Source organism: Grammomys surdaster, unplaced genomic scaffold (assembly GCF_004785775.1).
Source record: "Grammomys surdaster isolate TR1022 unplaced genomic scaffold, NIH_TR_1.0 129, whole genome shotgun sequence".
Taxonomy (NCBI): Eukaryota; Metazoa; Chordata; class Mammalia; order Rodentia; family Muridae; genus Grammomys; species Grammomys surdaster.
In genome coordinates, this window is record NW_021604587.1 from 6,641,177 (window position 1) to 6,666,447 (window position 25,271).

Genomic DNA, 25,271 nt, shown 5'->3' on the forward strand with positions numbered 1-25,271 from the left:
TCCTTCCTTTCCTTCTCTTTTATTTTGTTCCTTTACTCTGGCAAGAACCTCAAAGTTAGTACTCAAACCTAGTAACTATATTTGCCTAAAAGTTACTATGGCTGCCTCCCTATTTTATGATGTTGAACACACATTTAATTTTTTTCTATTTCCTTAATCGTATTCTGTCTTTCTTTAAAAATTACAGGATTCGTATAAGAAAAATTGGTTCCTTACTTTACCCCAAATAATAAAATTACAATCTTATTACCTGCATCTTCTTTCATATCAGCATCTGCTGTTTCTTCATTGTTATCATCTGTTGGAAAAGGAAAGACTCGTATCAAAGTAAGAAACAGAAGAATTTTCCAATTTGACTCATCAAATAACAAAAGAAACACAAAAGGACAGCAGAAAGAAATACTAGAGCAGCCATTGTCCTGGGTCATCATGTGGAGCTTGAAGTAACTGCACTCTTCCAGCAAAACCTAACATTGGAGGTTACATTCCTGTTTATGACAACATATAAGCACCACAATAAGCACACAAAGTATGTGTGATCACATTGGTGATTTCAATACTTTGAAAGTGTTACCTACAAACTTTAAATCCCATGAGTCTACACTCAAGGACAGCATTTCTGCTGAGCTCCAGTGTCAACACAGTGGACACACTGATATTTGTTTCTCCACACTGCTGGGGAAAAATGCTGCTCTGCAGTAAGGCAGACCTTCCACCTTCTGCTCCCACAGATCCTATTGGTGGTCTCCTTCCTCTTCAATCCTCTTCATTTCCCAGAATAACACCTTCTAAATGGACAAGGATGTATGATTCGTCTGTACTACGGTGGGATGCTTGCTAGGTTACTCTCATTCCGTTTCGTCTTTTGCCTCTTTCTCTCTTGGCCTCTCTCTCTCTCTCTCTCTCTCTCTCTCTCTCTCTCTCTCTCTCTGTGTATACTGAGAAATGGTCTTCCTATTTAGGCAAGGCTATAATAATGCCATGTAAAAACATTCTCTCAATCCTCCTGCCTCTATTGTCAATCACCCTAACAGGTTGTACTTACTCTTATGAACTTACAGTCTGCTGTGCCTCTTCTTGAATGCTCCTTATATCTATTACCTTGGTCTGAGTGTGTGCCCCACCCCTTTAAGTGTTGAGTCTTATCCCCAAAGTCATGATTGTTGAAAGATGATTATGTCACCAAGATGGACCCCTAATGAATGAGATCTGTTGCTTTAAGGAAGAGGTCAAGGTGAGACCCAGTCTCTGCTATTTCATTAAGGAATGAAGAGAAGCTACCCTCTGTAAGGAACTTGGGCCATACCAGACTTCTAGCATGTAGGAAATAAATTTCTGTTTTATAAGCCTCCCCATTTATGTATGGTATTGTCTTACAGCATCCCCGACACTAAATGTGAGTCAAGGCCTACATAGTGGTTCCCCCTGCTTACTTTACTGCACTCCATTCTAATAATTCCTTTGAATTATGTTTCTTGGAGGTTTCCCAATTGTTCCATTCTGTTTTCTTCCTCTGACACACTTTCTATTCAAATGTGGCTGCCAGCCCAGTCTTAATACAGCTCCACTTTGGTCTACAGCTTCATAATAACAGCCCCCTGTGCAAAAAGGAAAACCTGACTCTTCCCTCTGATAGTTAAAAGTCAACAATATCTGATTCCAGTAGCTTCCTTACCCTGTGATATTTATGTTATCACCTAGAAAGATGGCAACACTCAACTACTTTGTTTCCTCAAGGTAATATTGATGTTAGTCTATTTTATGTTGCTATAACAAAATACTTGAAGTGGGTACTTTACAGACACAGGAGGTTTATTTGGCTCCCAGTTTTGGAGGATAAAAGTGTAAGATAGTGGAGTCCCATCTGTTCAGGCCTCTGTCAAGCACCACTGGCTATATTATGATATGGCAGATGGCATTACAAAATAAGCACATGCACATGTTAAGAGTAAGTAACATAGCAGGAAAAGACACAGTTCTCTTTCTATGTCCTATATGTATAGAATCTGAGCACTAACGAAGTCCTATGAGGACCACACTAATGTCTTCCTATGGTAGTGCCCATATGATCTGATCACCTGTAAATGGCCTAGAATCTCAGTGCCATTGTACTGAAAACCAAGTTTCTAGAGCACAGACCTTTGGAGGGTAAACCATAATATTTTCCTTTAGCTTCCTCTATCTGCCTCATTCTTGCTAGTGAACCTCTTTCTCCCTCTCCCTCTCCTCCCTCTCCCTCCCCCTCTCCCTCTCCTTCTCCCCCCCCCTCCATTTATAATCTTCAAAGCTAAGTCTGCATTTTCTGGTGCAGGTTTCACTGAAATAGACAAGAGGCAGCTGAATCATAAAGTATGTCTATGAAGGCTTCCAGACCATCTATTTGAAGTAAGTTTGAGTTAACCGTATTTTTCATGGATCTTATTTTTACTGTCTTAGGAATATATATTTTAAAGACACTTGAACTCAGGTCTGCCCACTGGCTCTTCAGCCCACCCATTTATTAGCTATGTAATCTTGGAAAAGTTGCCTATTCTTCCTGGGTTTTAGGTTCCTTAGTCACAATGAGTGATGATAACAATGCCTATTATATAGACTTCTTCTGAGGACTGAGTTGGATGACGCCATGCAATGTTCTAGAACAAGTATTGAAACAACATCAAGTGCTAAATTGTTATTTGCATAAAATGTCATTTGGAAGGATCTGCCTTCCAAATGTCCACCTCATGAAGACTATGAGGATGAAAACCACGTCTTGAGTTTCTTCGTTTTTTCTTGGTACCCAGTGCCATTTATTTTATGTAATAGAAAAGATAAGACCTTTCCACTAAATGGACAAACCACAGACAACCATGCAATGTTGGGAATGTGACATAAAACAGTGCAATCCTCAGTTTCTTAATCTGAAAGGGAGGGGTAGTAATGTAGCCAGCTTTTCTAGAAATGGAGATGTGTGCACACACAGCTAGCACAGAATAAGCATTTAAAGCTATTAATTATTTGGTAATATGACACTAGTGTTCTACTTCTGTTCCTTTGGTAACTATTAAGCACTACAACATACAAGAAGCATAGTAGTCCTTGAAGACAGAGGTCAAGAATCTCTCCCCCCCCCTTTTTTTTTTACAGAAATCACAAGGCAGGTCACGATAGGCAGAACTTGGGCATCAGAGCAGGAACTGACATGCTGCTGTAGGTGAGCAGAGGTTCTATCAGGGACAGATAAGAGACAGCAAAGTCAGAGGGAATCCACAGAAGCTGTCTAGAGGAGGTAAAGGGTCATCTAAAAAGTAACCTGAGAGTCACTGGTGATAAAGAGAGGAGGTAGTTGATTACCAGAAAAGGTAGTCTTTTGGCTACACATCCTTGTTTACTGACACTTTAAAACACATGCAAGAGTGACCTCTGCCATGTGGGTCCTTTGCCTGTGAGTTCTCTTTGCTTTCTAGAGCTGGCTCAAGAAATTCTGTATAATTAATATGTCGCAGGAGCCAGCCTACCACCCTGGAGTAACAGCTCCCAGTATCTAAGCTTATCCACAAACATCCCAAGCTTGTTCCACATGATTTCTATAAGTCATCCTTCCTCATCCAATTTGAGACCTAGAGGTAGACTGTAAGTGGTTTTGGATTTAACCTATTGACTTTCTTTCCTTCCCAGTTTCTCTTCCTCTCTCCTGCTGGTGTTTCCTGGGATTATCTTTTGCATAAACTATCTCCACATTTGTATCACATTTGCTTCAGGACAGGCATTTATTTATTTCTTTGTTTATTTTTAATCACATGCAGAGGGGAAACATTTGGTACTGTGCGTGTGTGTGTGTGTGTGTGTGTGTGTGTCTGTGTGTGTGTGTAATATATATTATATAAACAGTCAAAACACCTTCAATGAAGGGGCTTGATAACTTGAAACTTATATGGTCTCTTCTGACTAAAGGTCCTCCCATGCCAGGTGTAATGAATTGTTCATTTTACAAGCTGTGTTACTGAGTCTCAAAGCACCCTACAACGTTCTGTGTGTGCGTTTTTCAGAGTGTTTCTGGAGACTACCATTTAAACTGGAAGACTGAGCAGAGTAGATGCTCTCCTCTACATGGGCGGGCTGTAGGATAGCATAGGAGTCCCCATAGAGCAAAACAGCTGATCTTCAGCTGTAACAGGGGTAAACTTCATAGTCCTCTGTCCCCAGGCTAGCTTGATGGCTCTCACATTTTGACACTGTTTCTTCTCTCCCTTTTCAAACTGAAATATTGGTTCTTGCTTTGTTTTAAGCCTACGAATATTCAGACTAGACCAGTGGTTCTAAACCTTCCTAATGCTGATACTTATTTTAATACAGTCCCTCATGTTGTGGTGGCCCACAGCCATAAAATTATTTCATTTCTACTTTATAACTGTAATTTTGCTCCTGTAATGAATCATAATATAAATATCTGATATGCAGAATATCTGATATGTGACCCCCTAAAGGGGTCATGACGACCCAGGTTTCGAACTGACAGACTAGATCCCTACTACCATTGGCCTCCTGATTCTCAGGTACTGGTCTCAGTGGGAGCTGTGCTACATGTTCTTTGGGATTATTTTCCTGCCTGAAGGTCTGGAGACTTGTCAGACTCCATAATTGTATGGCCATTCCTTATAATAACTGTTTTCCATATGTGCTTGCACAAGGTGTGTTCATCTGTCTCTGGAGAAACCCTAAGAAAAGTTTTTTAAAAAGAAAGAAAAGTCTGACCAATAAAGACCAATAAAAGTCTTTAAAGTTTATGAGGAAAACCAGAACAGCTAAACAACTTTAGGCAGAACTATGCACTGAGTTCTGAATGATAGCTTCTTTTCTTTATGACTTGCTATAGTATTATATGAAATGTTCCTTGGCCTCCTGATTCTCTTTTGGTCTTTGAGTTACGATAAAAAGAAAGTATGTTTGATCTAGAAAATACCTGATATGGCTGCGTATTAATTAAATTGAAGTTACTTCAACATTATTTCATGCAGTGTGCTTGTTTCAGTCATATGTATCCATATTTCTAGCAGGGCTTCTTTTCCTGACAGTACCAGGAAGCAGAACGACATTATATAAAAGCAGATGATAGCCTCAGGAGATACGGAGTCATGGCACTCCAAATTTGAACATAGTTAGGGGACTGATGGAATGTGGGCACAGAGCTCCTGCCCTTTTATGCAGTTCTTCAAGCTTCATACATCTTTGTTAGAGGACAAAAATGCAATAAAAGGTCTCTAGCCAAAGAGATACAAATACCATTTCAAAACAGAGAGCAATCCATCAGTCGGCATTGCTCTGTGTGTTTCAAAATGCCAGTTCCAGAAGAATCCCTGTCATTTCCTAGGTGTACATCACACGAAGACTAAAACTCCATCTCCTCTCAAGGGATCCATTTGATGTTAATTTCATAAGGGATGCAGGCTTTATTCAGTCCATCAGTCTCCATCAGGTTGAGTCCTATACAGGATATACCTTTATGACTAAAGTTCTTATTTTAATAAAAATATATGTGAAAGCCAACCAGTTTCTTTTGGATAACCAGTTTGGGATAACTGCTGCCATATTTACTTCAGGAGCCCCTTTGTAAAGAAGAGGCTAACCTGCTTTAGCTATATCCATTTCACCTTCTCTGTGGGTGACAGAATTAATATGGATGCTTTTTGTCATTCCACCTGCTTTCTGAGAAGCACTTTGTTTCCCAACAATAGATAATACATACTTACAATAATTAGTAAAGTATAATCTATAGTTCTGAATAATTTGAGACCTATCTTTATTCTTTTCATTAGCTCTACATTATTAATAGAATGTGAAAGTAGAAAACACACACACACACACACACACACACACACACACACACACCACACACACACACAAATAATCGAAATACAAAGAGAATTCTCCTTACTCTGAAGCAAGTTCTCAAGTTGTAGTTTCATCATTACCCGAAAACTTGTTAAACATGCAAACTTCCTTCTCAAAAGAGGAAACTCTAATGGCCAGAAAGCACTTAAAGAAATATTCAACATCCTTAGTCATCAGGGAAATGCAAATCAAAACAACCTCGAGATTCCATCTCACACCTGTCAGAATGACTAAGATCAAAAACTCAAGTGACAGCTCATGCTGGTGAAGATCTGGAGCAAAGTAAACACTCCTCCCTTACTGGTGGGAGTGCAAACTTGTACAATTACTATGGAAATCAATTTGGCCATTTCTCAGAAAACATAATAGATCTACCTCAAGACACAGTTATACCTCTCCTGGTCATATACCCAAAAGAACTTCCAAGATACCACAAGGACACATGTTCAATTATGTTCATAGCAGTTTTAGCTATAATAGCCAGAAACTGAAAACAACCTAGATGTCCCTCAACTGAAGAATGGATAATGAAAATGTGGTATATATTTACACAATGGAATACTACTCAGCTATTAAAAATGATGACATCATGAAATTTCCAGGCAAATGGAAAGAACTAGAAACAATCATCCTGAGTGTGGTAGCCCAGACTCAGAAAGACAAACATGGTGTACTCACTTATAAGTGGATATTAGTCATAAATTACAGGATAACCTTGCCACAAACCAGACCTGAAGAAGTTAAGTTGTAACTAGGGCCTAAGGGAGGACACTTGAATTTCACTGAGAAGGGGAAATTGATTAGATATTGGGAGTGGCTGGACGGAGGGAACTGGGTGAAGAAGGAGGTGGGAATGAGAACAGTAGAGATGAGGTGACATGAGGACAGAGGGACAGACTACTGGGAGAGAAAATTAGATTGGGAGGGGGCACCTCCAGAGTGAGCTAGAAACCCAAGGCAATGGAAACTCCCTGGAATGTATGAGAGTGACTCCTTCCAATGGGGATATGGACTGGCTATCTCATGTGACCAGGAACGATTCCAATGGAGGGACTAGGACATGAACCCGGCCACAAATCCACAGACCTAAATTTTGCCCTACCTATAAAATGTGTAGGAGTAAAAGATGGAGCAAAATTTGAGGGGCCAACCAATGACTGTCCTAGCATGAGACCCATCCCTGACACTATTAATAATATTCTGCTGTATTTGCAGACAGAAGCATAGCATAGAGGCTTCACCCAGCAATTGATGGAAACAGATACAGAGACCCACAGGCAAACTTTAAGTGGAGCTTGAGGAATCCTGTGGAATAGGGGGAGGAAGGATTGAAGGAGCCAGAAGGGTCAAGGACACCATAAGAAAACCTACAGAATCAACTACCCTGGGCCCATAGGTTCTTACAGAGACTGAAGCAACAACCAGAGAGCATGCATGGGATGGAACTAAGCCCTCTGCACACAGGTAACAGCTGTGTCACTGGGTCTTCATGTGGGACTCCTAAAGTGGGAACAGGGACTGTCTCTGACTTCATTACCTGCCTTTGGATCCCTTCCCCTAACAGGGCTGCCTTGGTTAGCCTCAATAGAAAAGATGCACCCACCCAATCAAACTGCAATTTTATCTGTGCAGGCTGATTAATACCCAGGGGAGGCCTCCCTTTTTCTGAGGAGAAGAAGAGGACAGGTTAATGGGGGAGGAGAGAGATGGAGAGATTGGAAAGAGAGAAGGGATAGAAAGCTGCAAAGTAAATAAATAAACTAATAAATAATAATAAAATGCAAACTTCCAGGACATATTCAAAACTTTTTAAGTAAGAATCTGTGATAGAGGGGCTAGAGAGGTGGCTCAGAGATTAAGAATACTGGCTGTTCTTCCAGAGGTCCTGAGTTCAATTCCCAGCAACCATATGGTGGTTAACAACCATCTGTAATGAGATCTGGTGCCCTCTTCTGGCCTGCAAGCATACATGCAGGCAGAATTTTGTATACATAAAAATAAATAAAACAATTTTTTAAAACAAGAATCTGTGGTAGAGAAATCCAGAAACCAGAGTTTTGACCATTTTTGAATGAGACCTTTAGACACATTGCCATTCTAGATCCATTTGCTTGAAGAAAGTAGATGCTCATCTTTGGGGACATCTATAATGAATCTTGTGATGACCTTCTACTGTTACTGTTTTTGCCTAAACGAGGGCTAAGCATAATCATGCTTGTGTTTGAAATCACCCAGCTGCCATGCAGCTGGATAGATCTTGTCATGGGCCATATATACTCCTTAGTTTGACTCAGAGGTTTATGCATGGATAGAGTCTAGCTTCAAAGAGGACTGACTATAGCTACATAGATAAAAGGATGTAGTGAATGGCAAAGTTACTCTAGAGAGCTATTGAGCCATCCTCCCCAACCCAAGGAAATAACCTGAAGCATGCTATCCAGAACCCTCATCACCATTTTAGAATCATTCATATAAAAAGGTGAGCCTTTCCAAGGTCACCAGTTCTACACCCCTGTGGTGGCTCACACTACATGTGCTCACAGTCCACAGGCTTCTTGTGCTATCATCTTCATATTTCATGACCAGTAGTTTCTGGAAACCATTTGTCTTCAAAAAGAAAGGCAATATTATTAGAATAAATAACACTGTCTATTATTTCCTTGAATTATGGAAGATGCTGGGATCTTCCTAGTTTATCAGTACTCTTGATAGGCAGAAACTCTGTACCAACATGGACAGTTGAGGGACCATCCTTACAGAGATTTAACTTCTAACATTAAATTGAATATGAGGAACCACTGAATCCATCTAATGAAAAAATATACTTTGTATAGAGTACTTGAGAGGGCTGAAAATTTTTAAGATGAAGAAAAGCGAAAAGATTTTTTTTTTTGTTTTGACTTTGTTGGTTGTGAGTCAACATGAGCACTCAGTTGTCATTAATATATCAATGTTTATTTATCAAAAAAAGAGCTTCTTTTCATCATTTTACATCTGGCTCAGCCAGATTAGCACACAATGGTACTAACTACAGAGTCTGGAATTTGGGAAAAGGAGGAATTAGGAGTAAATGGAAAGTTGTTCTGGATGTGTTGAGTTGAAGATGGCTAAGAGACATCAAACTAGGCTCAGACTGTGTACTTGTCTCTATACCAAAGAGAGCTGTACCAGATACATAGGCAACCTGAAAGTAGAAGAGAGAAAATTCACTGGAAAAATGATACTTACTTAAGGATCCCAAGGGCTCCTAAGTATCATGGAAATTCATGTGATCAAATACATGCCAGGTATTAGTCGTCATGGTCATCCCATTAAAGAGGTCCTAGATCTGACTATACTAGCATTCCCATGATGCTGGCACTTTAGAATCAGATGCAGGAGGACTGTTACAAGTTGAAAAACAACTTAGACTACATTGTGAATTCATCCAGGGCTACTGTATAAAGGGAGACCTGCTGAGAGGAAGGAGGAGGAGAAAGAGAAAAGGAGAAGGGAGAGGATGAGGAAGAAGAGGGAGAAGAAGGAAAAGAAAAAGAGGAGAGGGAGGAGAAGGAACAAGAAGGAGGAGCAGGAGGAGGAAGAGAAAATTGATTATAAAAATCTCACCAAAAAATTACACAGGGAAGGCTGAGACTGTCATGTGATTGTTGTAATTCATGGAATAAATAACAAATGAAGAAGACAAAGGACAGGGTCACCTGGTTGAGAGAAGTCCAGTCTGTTCATATCAGTGACAGAACATAGGTCAGGAAATTTTGAGTTACTTTCTTGATTACTTTTTATTCTTTCTTCTGGGGCTTTATTGGAATTTCCTCATTCATATACTATTGCTCAAAAGAAATTTACTTTCTTTACCCTTGCCTCTGTGCTTTCAAATAAAAAAACGGTAAATTGTTGAAGGGCCAAAGCCCCCTACTGCAGTCTCTTTAAACCTACCACTTCATGCCCTGCTTCAAGTGGCATTGAAGAAGTTTCTGTTTTTTCAGAACTTTCTAGTAAGATCACACTACTTAGTCAAGGCTCATGTTCCATTGTCTGTTTTGGTGTTTATCAGCATGAACTGCCCTCATACTCACCCCTCCTGAAGGGACCAATTGCTTTCTGCTTATGCCTGGTGCCTGTGGCAGCATTCAGGTTGCTTGGTTACAGCAACACTCCACTGGATATTCACTGAAGGCACACTGTGTTTGCAGCTTTGGAGACCCATCAAGTGGAAGTAGTTAGTACTCCATCCTAAGAAGGCAGTGAACTCATTTGTATCATATTACCCAGTGCATGCCTTGTAGAATTCTAACATCAATGTGATCTGCATAGGAAATGTACACAAATGTGGCGCCACACCCCTCTAAGTGATTGTCATTAAAGCAATGTTCACATTCATTCACTCTAGCTTTTCTATATCCTAGATGTGCCATTTGGAGAGGGAGAGAAAGCAAATCGGATTGGGAAAACGGGGTTTTGATCATGTCTTTGGTTCATTTAGTTTCTCAAAGAGTACTGGTACATAAGCTTTTATCACTGCTATAGCAGATTTCTAATTTAGTCCCTTAAAAAAAAAATCAGATTTGCTGGGTGTGGTGGTTTGCTCTTTTATGCCAGCACTGGAGAGGCAGACACAGCTAGGTCGCTGTAAGTTTAATGCCAGCTTAGTCTACATTGTGAATTCGCCTGCCAGCTAAAGCTACACAGTGACACTTCTTTTCTTTTTCAAGGCAGATTTATTAATCTTACAGTTTATAGGGTAAAAGTTCAATAAGGACGCAATTATGCTAAAGTCAAACTGTAAAGCAGGGCTTCACTGCTTTCTGGAAACTGGGAAGGGGGAACATCTCCTTAGTTTTGTAGCTTATAGAAGCACTTACATGACATGGCTCATAGCCCTCTCTCTCCATCTTCAAATTCAACAGTGTTGCATCTTTCTGAACATCCATTTGTAAGCACATCCCCTATTGGTTCTTTCCTCCTGTCCTTTCCAGTCTTAAAGATGCTTAGGCCTGATTCTAATGGCTCCATCTAAAAATCCCAGAGAAATACTGTTATCTTAAGTCTGCTGATTGCAAATTAAACTGAATCTTTATTTTCTGTTTTCAATATAACCCAACATATAAGGAGTGGGGTTTAGGATATAGACAGTATTTTTTTAAGGTGGGGGTTCTCTTCCTACCTAATATATCTGGAAATTCAGGAGCAGGTGGTATTGTCAGAAAGAATATCTCAAGAGTAATACTAAAAACAATTCTATTAGAATTTAGCCAGTCTCCTAAAAGTCCACCACAATCATCTTCAAGGTTTTTTTTTTTTGATGAATCCATTAGCTTTTTAAAAGTAGTTTTAAAAAACACTCCAATCTTTCTTTTTCCTCTACATTCTTTATGTGTATTAAAAAAATCCTATCCCATTATTTCATTAAAAATGATATTACAAAGACAAATACTGAACTACAGAACTATTTGCAGCATATATTTAAAAGAGTTGAGGTCCTTAATATACAAAGACATCCTATAGACCAACAAGCGAAAGATTTAATGCCAATAAAAAATATAGGATATAATCAGTACTTTTGTACAAAGAAATTGGAGATCTAGATGTGGGGAGATGGCTCATTAGGTAAAAGTACTTGTCACACAGCCTGTGTTTGGTCTCTGCAACCTATGTGAAGACAGGAGGAGAGAGCTAACTCCACAATGTTATCCTCTGACCTTCAAACATCTTCCATAGTTTGTACATGTATACACACTCACACTCACATGAATGCATGTGTGTGTGTGTGTGTGTGTGTGTGTGCTCACATGCACACATGGGCACACACACACACACAAAAGAAAAATGAAAATAAATAGACGAAAGCATGAATAAGCCATATGGATAATAGAATATAGTTTCTTACTAATTGCCTTATTTTATATTGAAAAATGATAACATCAAAACACAAGATTATGCTTCATTGAGAAGACCAGGAGGAAAGAGTTCTCATTGGCTACCCATGGGAATGTAAAGTAGGTTATGTAACAGTAGGCATAGCTGTTTATGGTTTTGTTTGTAGAAATGGAAATCCCTGAAGTTGTGTAATGCATGGCACTTATCTACAGGGCGGCAAACACAGTGAGCAATTTGAGAAGTCTCAGCAAAAATGCTTTGGTTTTGAATATATTTTCAAAGCACAAAATGGCTCATTAGGTAAAAGTACTTGTCACACACCCTGTGTTTGGTCTCTCCAACCTATATGAAGATAGGAGAGAGCTAACTCCACAAAGTTATCCTCTGACCTTCAAGCATCTTCCATAGTATGTGCATGTATACACACGCACATGTATCTAGGTGTGTGTGTGTGCTCACTTAAAAAGTATTTAAAATAAGAGAGAGTGTGAATATTTACCAATAAAGATTATTCCCTTAAGTTACAAATACAAAATGGTTCACAAAAATTGTCCCAAGTTCAGGACAAGGCTTTGAGTAAAGTTTGGCTCCATTAAAATAATTGAAGAATATATGTTGACAAGAGAAAGTGCTCATTATCTGTGTTGAGTGACAGGAAGAAGGGGATACATCAGAATTTCGGGTTGTATACATTTTCTATTTCTAAAGACCAGGAGGACATATAACAACATATGATTGATCTCTGGGTCATAGATTAGGAATCAGTATGTATTTTCTTATTGCTTGTGTGCTTTTTAAATAAAAATATGTATGATTTTTGTGTGAAGAAGGTATATATTTTTACAACAATGATCACAAAAGTTAAACTATATATTTTACATTTTTATCAAGATGCAAACAAATATATAAATGTATATATTTTAAAATATGTGGCCCTCAGTCTACACACCTGTACAAGTAAGTGTTTACAGTGCTTTCCTTGTATTGGCCTTGGTATTATTCATACTTGCATTTGGTAAATCTGAAAGCCAGAAAGTTACAATACATTCCCAAGGCCACAGATCTGAGATTATACCAGCTATTTCTGCTGGTGACAACCCCAACAACATTTTCCTAAATGCCACAGATGCTTGGCTCCCTGGAAAATAGTCACTAGACCTTGATTATCCTTCTCTGAAACTTGCCACCCTGACACTAATGCTGCTTTCAAGTTTCAGTCTTCCAAACATTAGATTGGCAAGGCAAGAGAAAGAAGCCTTACTGACTCATAGCAGATGGGTTTCATTGTTCTTCTTGAAAAATTAATTAGAAGGAAAGAGGACAGGTGAAGACCCAGTGTAACTGGAGGGACCCCACTTAGCCTGAAACTGTAAGATGCTATCACAAAAAGATACATTAATTTGGGGACAAAAAAGTAACTCCAGGATTGCTATGGGAAGAAGCTTGTACAGGAAGAAGGCTTGAGGTGAGTGACTTTGGCTCCTATCCTGTGGTTTTATAGCTTCTGTCTGCTGCCATCACTATGAAGACAGGTGCTGTACCTGTGACATTGGACTGATGTCAGAAGGCCAGTTTTCAAGTCACAGGCAAAACTAAACCTTTTCTTCTTTGTTTGTTTGTTTAAGAGTGGGTCTTTTGTGATCCAGGCTTGCCACAGTCTTGTGATACTCCTGTCTCATCGTCCTGCGTCCTGGGATTATAGAGTTGTACTCTCACTTGTACCTTAATTCCTGTTGTATGTAGATGTTTCTCTACATAGGATGGATAACACTCTGATAACCTTATTACAAATTGGGAGAATTTCTAGTCAAAATGCATTTAACAAACATAACCTACTAGACATCCTAGCTTGGCCACATAGTTCCCTCTGGAACTTCTGTTATGTCCCCTTAACATGGCAGAGCTGATAAGCTGTTGATGCTTCCTGCCATTGTTTGGCATAAGAAGAGGACAGTATAAGAATTAAAAATTTGAAGTAAAGGTTCTATTAAATGCATGACTTTTTTTTTACCTGCATAAAGTCAAATTGTTGAACAAAGGTAGATGGGAACCGTCTTCATAAATCTATTATGTTTCTTACTTACTGAAAGATATCTAGTCCTAATTGCTAATTTTGAGAAGATTGTGCATACACCTGTAAAAGTAACTTTTATTTTCTGTAATAATTGTTGTCTCTGAGGCTTGCTGCTTCTGTCTATTAACCTGGGCCTAGACCTGGAAGCTTCTAGACTCTACAATCTTACCTACATTTAGACTGAATTCCTCTTCTGAGACTTGCAGCTGAATAAGCTCACCCTTTATAATTTTTTTTGAACCCTAACTGGCTGGATCATCTCAGCTGTTTTGGCTCAAACTCCACTCAAAGCTGACTGATTCAACATGGCTTCTCTCTCAGCCTCTCCTGAATTGCTCTGTTTGGCCTCAGACTAACTCTGTCAGTATGTTCTATTCTGGATCCTTCACATTCTCTGGCTTACTCTTTCTTCACCGTGTCTAGCTTGTTCTCCCTTTTCAATTTTTCTCTCTGTAACTATTCCAGTAAAACTGCCTCCTTCCTCTCTCCGTGCCACAAGCTTCCCTTTTCTCTCTCTTCTTGTGAGAGTTGGGCATACCTTATTCTGTCTAATCTTTTTCTCTGATTCATCACTTTGTCTGCTACTCAACTAGACATCATTTTCAAACATGGGTGATCCCTTCTACAAACTAACTTTACCTTCATTGTTTGAGATTAAAGGTGTGTGTTATGGGTGTGTGTGTATTCCAGCCAGAGATATTAAAGGGTTAAACAACAACTAGAAAGAGTATTTTTCAGTAAATCTCAGGGTTTACAGTGTGATCAAATAATTTTGAAACACATGGCTTTCAGAGATTCACAAATTGGAAACAATCTTTCTGCTTGGCTTTACTTTTTTTCTAATCCCCAGGCTACTTGCCCTCTCTGTTGCTTAGAAAACAGTAGACTTTTCTTCTCTGCTCCAGTTCATACCCTTCATGAACTTTGCCCCAATAAACCCTATAGTCATCGACAGGTTTCCTTGAATTCCTGACTACCATGAACACAGAACACACAGCTATCATACTGGATGCCCTACTACCACCATGTTCCAAGTGTTCTTACCACCCTTGCATCTTCAACCCTGAGAACTATGTGTGCGTATCACAGCAAATGTAAAGAATTGAAACCATCTAGACAAAGGAGTCTGAGAAAGGCATTATCAAGTAGAACACTCTGAAATAAAACCTATGCAAAGGTAAAGATACTCAGCATCCAGAATGAGAAGAGGGGAAATTACAGCAGGCAGAACAGTTAAGCCTTTGCACATCTGGGCTCTGTATGCTGTTCCAGGGAGCTGCCCTGCACACTGTAGGTTTAGGATCATCTGTATGCTTGACCCACCAGACAATAGTAGTCTTTTTTCTCTCACATTTATGAAAGACAAAAGTATCTCAAGATGCCCTTGTAGGACAAAAATCATCCATGGATGGAAATCACTGCCATTAATGAATGAATGTAGACCTTTCCTAACTTAGGGTATCTGGGGGGGGGTCTCAAGCTCTGAACATCAGGACTCATTGACAAAGTTATAAAAATTTCAATTGTGCATTGTTATATGAGAAAAATTAGCAACCTTAACTTCTTTAGTTAGACTTATACTTGACAAAATTTGACTTCCATTTCTCCATCAGAAACTCTCTTCTTTCCTCCTAGAGTTAATGGAAAGTATACACGATAAATTCTACACATTTTAAAATATGAACCTTTAAAATAAAGAACAAAGAGATTCTGAGCTGAGTCACAGAAAGATTATTTGCTTTAGGCCATGTAACAGTGCACTGGAACTATAAATTATTTGCAACCGAAGTGTATGATAATTCCATAAAGCTGCCATATTCTGCTTCCAAATAATACCTCTGGAAGGAAAAAGTCAACTGTGATTCACCTCCCAGCAAGAACTCAAATTGTTATGGAAATCTTTGCGGGTTCTCTTCTTTGCAATTTTCTTACATTTTTCTGATAGACACAGTCATAGGCTCAGTTATGTCCCCTCTAACATTTGATTAAACTCTTCATACACTGTGCCTTTGAATGAAGTACTGGTAAATTCCGTTTATTTTTGGATATAGAGCTTTAAAAGTGCAATTATATAAAGTGATGTCATTAGAGGGGTCTTTTTTTTTCTTTCTTTTTTTTTTTTTTACTGTGACCAGTTTTCTTATGCAAGGAGAAAGACAGATCACAAGCCATTTAGAGGGAAAGCCATATGAATACAGGGATATATGACCATGAACATGCCCAGAAGGTCTCAGAACATGCCTGCCACCCCAGCCTACATCATGATAAAATAGACTCTGTTGGTCAAACCATTCACTCTATGATACCTCATTTCTGCAGATGATGTACCTTCTCCTTTGTCAACCTGTGAGAGCTTTCGTTTCCCCATTGCTTCTCACCTGCCATGTTGCCCAGATGATCTAGAGACAGATAAACTTTGAGAACCCGGATGAAATACCAGCTTGACTAATTAGGAACATTTCCATGAGTGCATTTATAGATATTGGAAGAGAAGCATGGTGAAGCAACGGGCAACAAGCCATTTAAAAATGCGGCTTCCTTAGTGTTCTGAACACGTCCTATTAAGAGATGATAGACTTCTCTGACTATGCTATGGAGAGGACTTGCCTATTACCACTTGGACAATGACAGATGCTGGTCTCAGCTTGAAATATATTGCTGCCTCCCAGCTGCATGCCACAGTTTATTCAAGTATGGCTCATTTTCTAGAACTAAAAAGTAGAGTGTCAGGTTATAAAATAAAGAAACCGACTTGCTATCCATTTTCAGGCCTGCCATAAGCTGTCTGAAATACCATTGTGCGCCATCACCTTTGGCTTACTTAAAACCCATACCCCAATGTGGGTGTTTGCTATTTATTTCACTCTTCCTTATCCTACTGACTTTAAACCAAACACATCCCACAGCTGCTGGTCCAGGTCAAACTAAATGGTCCACAACAAAGTCTCATAAATAATTTTTCCTTTTATGAATGTTCACTCAAAAGAGCAAATTCACCAACCTCTTGAGAAAGCTCAAGGGATCCCAAGAAAGACCTAGTCCTAGTTCCTCTATACCTCTTCCACCCCATGGTCACTAGAGAGGAGGGGGCCTTAATTGAGAAAATGCCTCCAGAAGAACAGGCTGAAAGCAAAGCCTGTGTGGTATTTTCTTAATTAGTGATCAATGGGGGAGGGTGCAGACCACTGTGGATGTGGGTACCCCTTGGCTGGTAGTCCTGGGTTCTATAAGAAAGCAAGCTGAGCAAGCCATGATGAGCAAGGCAGCAAATAGCAACCTGCTCTCATGGGCTCGGCAACAGCTTGTACCATCAGGTTCCTACTCAGTTTGAGCTCCTGCTTTGGCTTCCTGCAATGATGAATGATTTGGGATATGTAAGCCAAGTAAGCTCCTTCCTCCCCCAGTTACTTTTGGTCATAGTGTTTCGTCACAACAAAATAACTGTAAGATATCACCCATCTGCTCCCTGAGATTCCTGCTGTCCTAGCATCTTTCTCTATATCCATAACCCTTCTGTACCTGAGCATAGCATATTCCTATTGTTTCTTATATTTTGATTTCATTTCCTGCTATTCCTTATCATATCCACAGAGGTTATCTTGGCTTAGGGTCCCTCTCAGTGCTGATGAACTGAGAAGGTGAGATGGGTAAAGGTGATTACAGCTAATCTGATGACCTGAGTTCAATCCCTTCTTGGAAGCATGTGGTAGAAAGAGAGAATTGACTCCTGAAAGTTGTTCTCTGACCTCCATATGTGTGGTGTGTGTGTGTGTGTGTGTGTGCACGTTACAGAGAACAAATAAATACATAATTTAATACAGATAAACCTCAAGAACACCTTAAATGAAACCACTGCAATAAAATCACAATACAGAATTAATATGGTAGCTATGTTTTGTGACTTTTATCATAAGAATTAATTGATTAGACCATGAAAAGAAATGGTATCTTGTTGAAAACAGATTCTCTACATTATTCATTCAGTGAATATCATAACTTTGATCCTATGCTGAAGCCCTGGTTGGGGAAATGATAGTTTATGTCAGGTCTTCTCAACCTTCCTGATGGTGTGACCCTTTAACAATTCCTCATGATGTGCTGACCTCCAACCATAAAATTATTTCTTTGTTGCTTTGTAATTTTGCTACTGCTGCAAATCACAATGTAAGTATCTGATATACAGGATATATTATAGGCAACCACTGTGAGGGTAGTTTGATCCCCCCAAAAGGGTCATGACCCATAGATTGAAAACTCTTGGTCTAAGAAGAGACACTTGTATCTTCCCCCACTGGCTATCAGACTGCCTTATTTATTTATTTATTTATTTATTTTTAAAGTGAATATGCTTGGCAGACATACAGGGTTGGAACTCAAAGTTCACTTCCAAAGAAAAGGTACAAAGGGTGACCAATATAGATTCAATTAATGCACAAAGGGATAAGGAACGCCACCAGACCCAGAACATGTGGGGTTCTTATACCCCACCCCCAAATCCTTGTTCTGTTGTTTGTTTTGATTAATTTTCTTACAAAAGTAGGGAATCATTAAGACCCCATATTCCTTAGTGTAGAACAGAAAGAACAGATGAAGCCTGGTGTCCAGGTCCCCTTCCTCCAGTATAAGACAGAAGAGCCTGCTTTACAATTAACCTGATGTGGTTCTAGATTCTGGCTCAGGGCTTTCTACAAAGTGGAAGATGGCCCCAGGCACAAAGAAAAGGAAGTTGTACATTTTTTTGCCCCCACCCCAGGCCATCTTGGCCAAATTATGAACAAATTCATTTTTCTTTGCCAATTTCTGTTTTCCCATTTAACTGGAATTCAGGGAAATTGACAGTAGGGTTTTGGTCCTAAGTGTCTAGTAAGAATAGAGTCTATGAACACAGTTTGTTTGTTCAGTGTGCTGCTTATGACTTTAACTTGAATAGGTTTCTTCTGCTTTTTGTCTCAGATTTCTGTTTGTAGACTATCTAATCTTGAGATCAAGTTATCCCTAAGCAAAGTAGTTTGTCTTCATATGAATATGACTTTTGTGAACTATTATTGTCTTTGTGTTGAGAAAGGTAAAAACTCTAGTTAGAGATAGTGTAGAAAATACATATGGCAGGCTAGGACAAATCATATTCAAATCAAAGATGGTATGGTTATGACTGAAACATAAATTCAAATTAATGACAGATATATATCATTTATATCAGCAGTCATATATTCCATTAGACATTGTCTTTATTTCACATTTTTAATTTATGATTTATAAGTGTCTGATGCTGTAACATTGTATAAATATGCTGGGATTGTTGGAGATTTTGACAATGAGTTTGAAGTGTACTTACTATTATAATTATGTGTGATGGTTTATATATGCTTGACCCAGGGAGTAGCACTATTGGGAAGTTTGGCCTTGCTAGAGTAGATGTGTCACTGTGGGCATGGGCTTTAAGACCCTTGTCTTAGCTACCTGGAAGCCAGTCTTCTGGCAGCCTTCAGATGAAGATGTAGAACTCTCAGCTTCTACACCATGCCTGCCTGGATACTGCAGTGCTCCTGCCTTGATGATAATGGACTGAACCTCTGAACCTGTAAGCCAGTCCCAATTAAATGTTGTCTTTTATAAGACTTGTGTTGGTCTGTTCATAGCTGTAAAACCCATCATGCAATGGAAATTATTTCATGAACATGGTGTGCTTTGAAATACTAATGTGAAACTGACAATGAGTTTATTATTATTTTACTTGTGGAAATACTTAGATGAGATTTTGGATTCATATACAGCAGCAATGTTTTAAATGAGAATTTATTTGCACAATTGTTAATAAACTTTAGAGACCTAAGCCTGTCTCACTTTTTAAAATTTGCAGTGAGATATTTGTGCCCTGTACTTTTGTTAATATTTTCAGACTGATAAGACACTAAATTGACTATGATATCATTATTTCTAAACATCTTGAAGAGTCTAAAGTTACCTCATAAGCTGATACTCACCAGGCATGAGGATATTTACATTTACACAGACCATAAAAATAATTTTTCATAATGAGCAATTCATTTAAAGAATAGTCAGAAATACAAAGGCTCCTGAGCTCACTCAGGTTCTAATGAAAATCAGAACACAGAAAAAGAGAAGATTGAAACAGAAAAGAAGTTCCCAGGATATGGTGAGAAGCATTTATTAAACTGATCTCATCTTGGCAACTGCTTATTAAATAGCAATTAGTGCTTTGTTCTGTAAAGTATTGAGATACTAAAACACACAAATGTATAAAAAGAGAGAGAAAGGAGAAGAAAGGGCCAGGGATATTAGAGCCACAATAAACCTCTATCAAAGGGAGTCCAAGGAATTTGAATCATGTTTTAGTAAAGGAAATCCTTTCTAGGCCTAAGTGAATTTTTTTTCTTTTATCAGATTTGTCAATTGTAACATTAGGGTAAGGACTGCAGAACCTGGTCTATCTAGAGCATCCACAGAGAAGTGACACTGTCTTTGTTTTTATTTTGAACCACTACTTGCTTCAGGTACCCAAGTCCTCCTGGAACTATGGAAAGGGTATGCTCTTTCTTGCTTGGCCATGAAGGTCTGCTTTAGAGGAATGTGTACCAATACCCTTACTCTCTCCTTCTCACCCACCATAGATACTGCTCATTGCCAGAAAACTCTCCTCAAATGGAGATGGAAATCAAAAGAAAAAAAAAGGAAAAGGAAAAGAACAGGAAAGAAAAGAAAAAAAGGAAAAGAAGAGAAGAGAAAAGAAAAGAAAAGAAAGAAAAAAGAAAAGAGCAAGCTATCCAAAACTAGTCACAGAAGCTTGTAATTTCCTACAAGCAATTCTTACCATGGCTAAGTAAAGCACTCCGGGCACCATGACCATAAAAGTAACAAGGCATTAAACAAGCCACAGCCTAACAGGCTCTAAGAGAGAGGATGGGAAAAATATTCAAATTACCAACTAATGGCACATTCAATCCTAAATCCATTACTCAAGGTTCTTTAGCAAGCCCCAGGCCTCTCTGGCATTGTAAAGACAAGTGTGAAGGGAGGTGAATGACAGCCGTTCTCCTTCTCAGACTGCCCTAAAAGGGACCATGCAACCGTGGCAGTTCAAGGAGAAAGAATTGGGTAGAATGAGGATGAAGTACAGGAAGGTCTGGATTCTGACTACAAATAGAAATAGGTTTCCTACAATTTTCAACAAAAAAAAGTTAATTGCTGTATGCATGCAGTCTGGATGTCTTACAGGTGGAGGGAGAACTGAGTAAGCAATTTGGGACGAGAGGAGTGCCCTCTAAAATCCATTTGGTCCAATCTTCAGTTGATGTGAGAAACAGTTCCCAAAAGATGTGCTGACTTACCTCAGACAACACGATGATCTCGTGGGGTGGGGGCGGTGAGGGCCCGGAATCTTTATCACTTCCTGCGGTTCTTAGAAACTATGACACATGTTTGCATGCTGACCACAAACATGGGAATCACAGAATACTTCTGAGAATGGCCAATGGAGCACCAGGGATAGGAGATCCCACTCCTTCTATCCCTTGATCTCAAAGGGAACAAATGGGTTTACTCACCAACAGGGAAAAACTCGCTCATTTTCTTTTTGTAGATTTTGAAATCAACTTCTAGGAAGACACAGAAGATGATTCGATCCACCTAGAGGCAAACAATAAACACTTGAAGTGGAAGGAAATATGGCAAATGCTTACTCAAAGCAGAGTTTTAAAACACATAAAGACAAGTGTGAAAGCTTTGTGCAGATTTTTGGTGATGCAGTCTTAACTGTATCACAGGATCAGGTGATATTCAAAGGTGTGCGTGTGTGTGTGTGTGTGTGTGTGTGTGTGTGTTCACTTGTGTGTGAGTTATGTGTGAGTGTGCATCTGCCTGTGCATGCTCTGTTTATAATGAAGCCAATATGTGCTTCAGCGGAAAGATGCTACATAAATAAGACATAGTAAATGACAGCAAGCCACGTTGCAGCAAGCTGTAAATAATGCCGAGGTTCTGACAGGATACCTAGACTTTATCTTCTCTAAAACAGCCAGAAGAGATGCAGATAGACAAGTGACAATAAAGTATGCCAGTAAACAAATAGCACTTATCCTTATCTTGTTAGACAAATCCAGTCATCAAAGCTATAATCTTATAATATGGCCTAAAAAATGTCAATGAGTTTAATATACACAAAGTCACTTGCTTTTAGCCTAACATACTCAAAACAAACAAACAAACAAAAAACAAAAACAACAACAACAAAAACCCCAGCAGAAATAAAATGCTAGTTGGCAGTAACACAAGGTCAATGAACACTTAATTTGGAAGATATTGTTGGGTAAGTGTCACCACAGAAGTAAAATGTATGCCCAGTCTCCCTTCTTCCTTTTTTGAGAGAGCATCAGCACACATAGGTTTCTTTGAAATAGGCAAGCATAATTTGTCAAAGAGAGAGGGAAAAGGACCTACATACAGTAGCTCACCTATATCTCATACTAACTCAGAAACTCAATTTTGTGTCTGGAACATAAATACCCCTTTATTACCTTTCTTTAACAATGAGAAATAAAGTTTATTACCACTCTATCAAGGTACAAGTGACAGTTGAATAAAACATCAAAGCATCTCTTGGGGGATTCGGGGAGTGGGGGATTCGGGGAGAGATGGGGTGAGCATCAAGTGGGACAAGAAAGAACCCAAATAGATGTCAGCCACCTAACACTTCTCCATTTCCCCACTGTGGAAGGCGATCCTGCCTCTCACTATGACCGCTTCCAGTAGCTGAGATGCTCTAGTGTGAGAGAGATGTGGCAGCTGGGTCACTGGGCATTGTGAAATGAAGTGAGATACCCGAGTTTAGAACCTTGCCTTTGTAATCTATTCATAAGTCTCTACCTTATCAAGGCTCAACTGCCTGCTGGCCTGTCACTGAAATTCTATCCCTTAAGGAACAAGCTACCCTCCAGTTGCCTCGGGAATTCTATTACAAAACAAACAAGCTCAGCCTCTGACCATAAAAATAGAAAGACACTGGGTTCAAATGAGCAGATTTCTTTTTTCCTGTTTTCACATTTGAGTCAGATGTCTGGCCCTATTTCTATATCATTAGTACAGCCTGTATACACAAAAAGTATAGATTCCATATCAAATCATTTTTCCAGGTGAACTATAATTTTAGTTGAAAAGGAGAGAGAGTCTGTATAAGTCTCTGCATGCCCATACTCCTTATGACACATTTATATCCAGTGGTTGAAGCCAAAAACCATAATGTTGAATGACAGAAATGTGTTGCTGAAGGGCAGACTCTATAAAACCGTCTCTACATCATTTTAAAAACATAAAGATACAATGCTGTAGGGACCCGTCCATGACTACTATTCAAATAATCAGTTGCAAGGACATCTGGTTAAGCTTTGGATTCCTTTATAAGCAATGCAAAGATGAGTGGGAAAAAAGAAAAGGAAAGGACAGGAAAGGAAAGGAAAGGACAGGAAAGGAAAGGAAAGGAAAGGAAAGGAAAGGAAAGGAAAGGAAAGAAGAGAAAAGAAAAGAGAAAAAAAGAAAAGAAAAAAAAAAACAACCCCTGAACTCAATCAACCAGAAGCTGCCACCTAACTTGGGGTTCCTCCATGGAATGATTCAGTAAGGCACCTGCTCTACTATGGGTTAAACCTCTTTTTGCCTTGCATCCACTCCATAAAATCCTGCTCATGCTCTCTGAATGGCGGCCAGCAGTGCAGGCGGTCTGCCCAACCTGTGAAGTGCTGCTGTTCAGAATACTTCCACTGCCACTGCCTTGTTTTGCTTTCATCTGTACTAACATATGGAAACAGATGAGTAGCACATGTGGCTTTAACATGGCAGTCATTTCTGCAAAGGGATGAGATTTGGATCATTAATAATTTATTTATTAGAGAGTAATGAGATTTGAGACACTATGACACATAGCTGGGAGCTGTTAACTGTGGGGGTAAGTATGTAGACAAATAATTTTCTCTATTTTTCTTATGTTTGAAACACTTCATAATTAGAGACTCTAAAGTTGATATGATTCTATTGTGTTCCCTTAATCAGACTTGGTTTTCTAGTTGTGCCGGATCACTTACAGTTTCCCGAACCCACAGTTACCCTTGTGTGCCTATGAGCGTTCATGATTTTTCCTTTATGATTCACATGTCATATTGCTTCTAAATCACCCAGTTATGGTAAGAGCTTAAAACCTAGGAATTTAGACTTACAGAAAACCTAATGTGATTGAGTCAAACAATTGTGTGTCCTGTCACATTTCTCTATACTTAAGGACAGCAAATTGGGTGATGATTTTATCTTTCGTGTCCCTTATATGTGTGTGCAAACATGTGAGTGAGTGTGAGCGAGTGTGTGTTTTCTCTTGCTGGGGCCTCTTTTAGTAGCAAAGCTATTAACTTCAAATGCCATTCAGTTCATATTCAGACTGTCCAAATATTGCAAGGGGTCATAATCTATCTCTAGCACATGGCTTGATGACCATGGGAATGGTCCAAAATTCGCCAGCCCAGTTAATTTTCCCCCAGAAAACAAATGGATGTTGAAGATGAAACACTTAAATTTTAAAGAAATTGAGTGCTCTAGCTAATTGTCCTTACTCATAGGCCTAACACTGAAAACAGCTTGGTAGCAAATTGAATCTAAGCATTACTTTCATTCACTAGATACTGATTACATATTTGTATAACCTTGTGCACATACATATTCTCTGGGGTGCTATTGGATAAGAACCCACTTAATTGAACCCACTTATTTGATAAACTCTGTTTTAAAAGTCATTCCACTATTGCTAATTCTTCATTCCATAGTTCTCTTTACAGAGTAAGATGATGGAATTCTTCTCACTGAAGAGTGGGGTCTAAACTCGAATCTCTTATGTCTGGGAGGTCTGTAGCCATGAAGAATTGATGTTAAGTGGTTTTTGTTGAGTGAGAGGAAGCCATTCCGATTCTGTCTAGTACCCTTGGGAGGACACTTCTCATATACCACCTTCATGTCTTATGGAAGCAGCAAGAGCATGTGGAGAACCCACATGTAGCTATTCTGGCCACAGTTCCAGCTGGGAGGAGGTGGCCTTTCCACGATTTCAGCTGCAGGCGTTTGAGCCAGCTGATGCACATGGAGCAGAGAAGAGCCACTCCTGCTAGACACTCATTGCAAATTCATAAGCAAAGACACAGAAATAAGTAACTACAGACTTGACATCTTCCCAGCTTCTCCTGGCACCACTTTTTTGAGTCTTGCATTTACAGATCTTTAGTACTTTACGTCTGTGGAAAGGGGGAGAAGAAGGACACAGGAAGTTTAACTGCTCCATGGCTGAGAGACTGGAAAGCTGGCTCATACAAAGGAGGGAAGCCTTGCATAGTCCAGTCTAATCCTGGATTAATTGTAAGAGAATTTTCCACAACCCAGCATGGCATCACTTTCTTTC

At 39.2% G+C, this 25,271-nt stretch overlaps 1 protein-coding gene across 1 annotated transcript in view; it reads right to left on the minus strand.

The window, feature by feature from the left end:
* The window catches only part of Macrod2 (mono-ADP ribosylhydrolase 2), a 1,849,434-nt gene that overhangs the window by 162,074 nt on the left and 1,662,089 nt on the right, over nucleotides 1-25,271 (minus strand). The window contains exons 9-10 of the mRNA XM_028755287.1: nucleotides 21,388-21,469; nucleotides 251-298 (exon numbers count right to left, since the gene is read on the minus strand). Of these exons, the coding sequence (XP_028611120.1) occupies nucleotides 251-298; nucleotides 21,388-21,469 (130 nt within the window). The remainder of the gene's footprint in view (nucleotides 1-250; nucleotides 299-21,387; nucleotides 21,470-25,271) is intronic.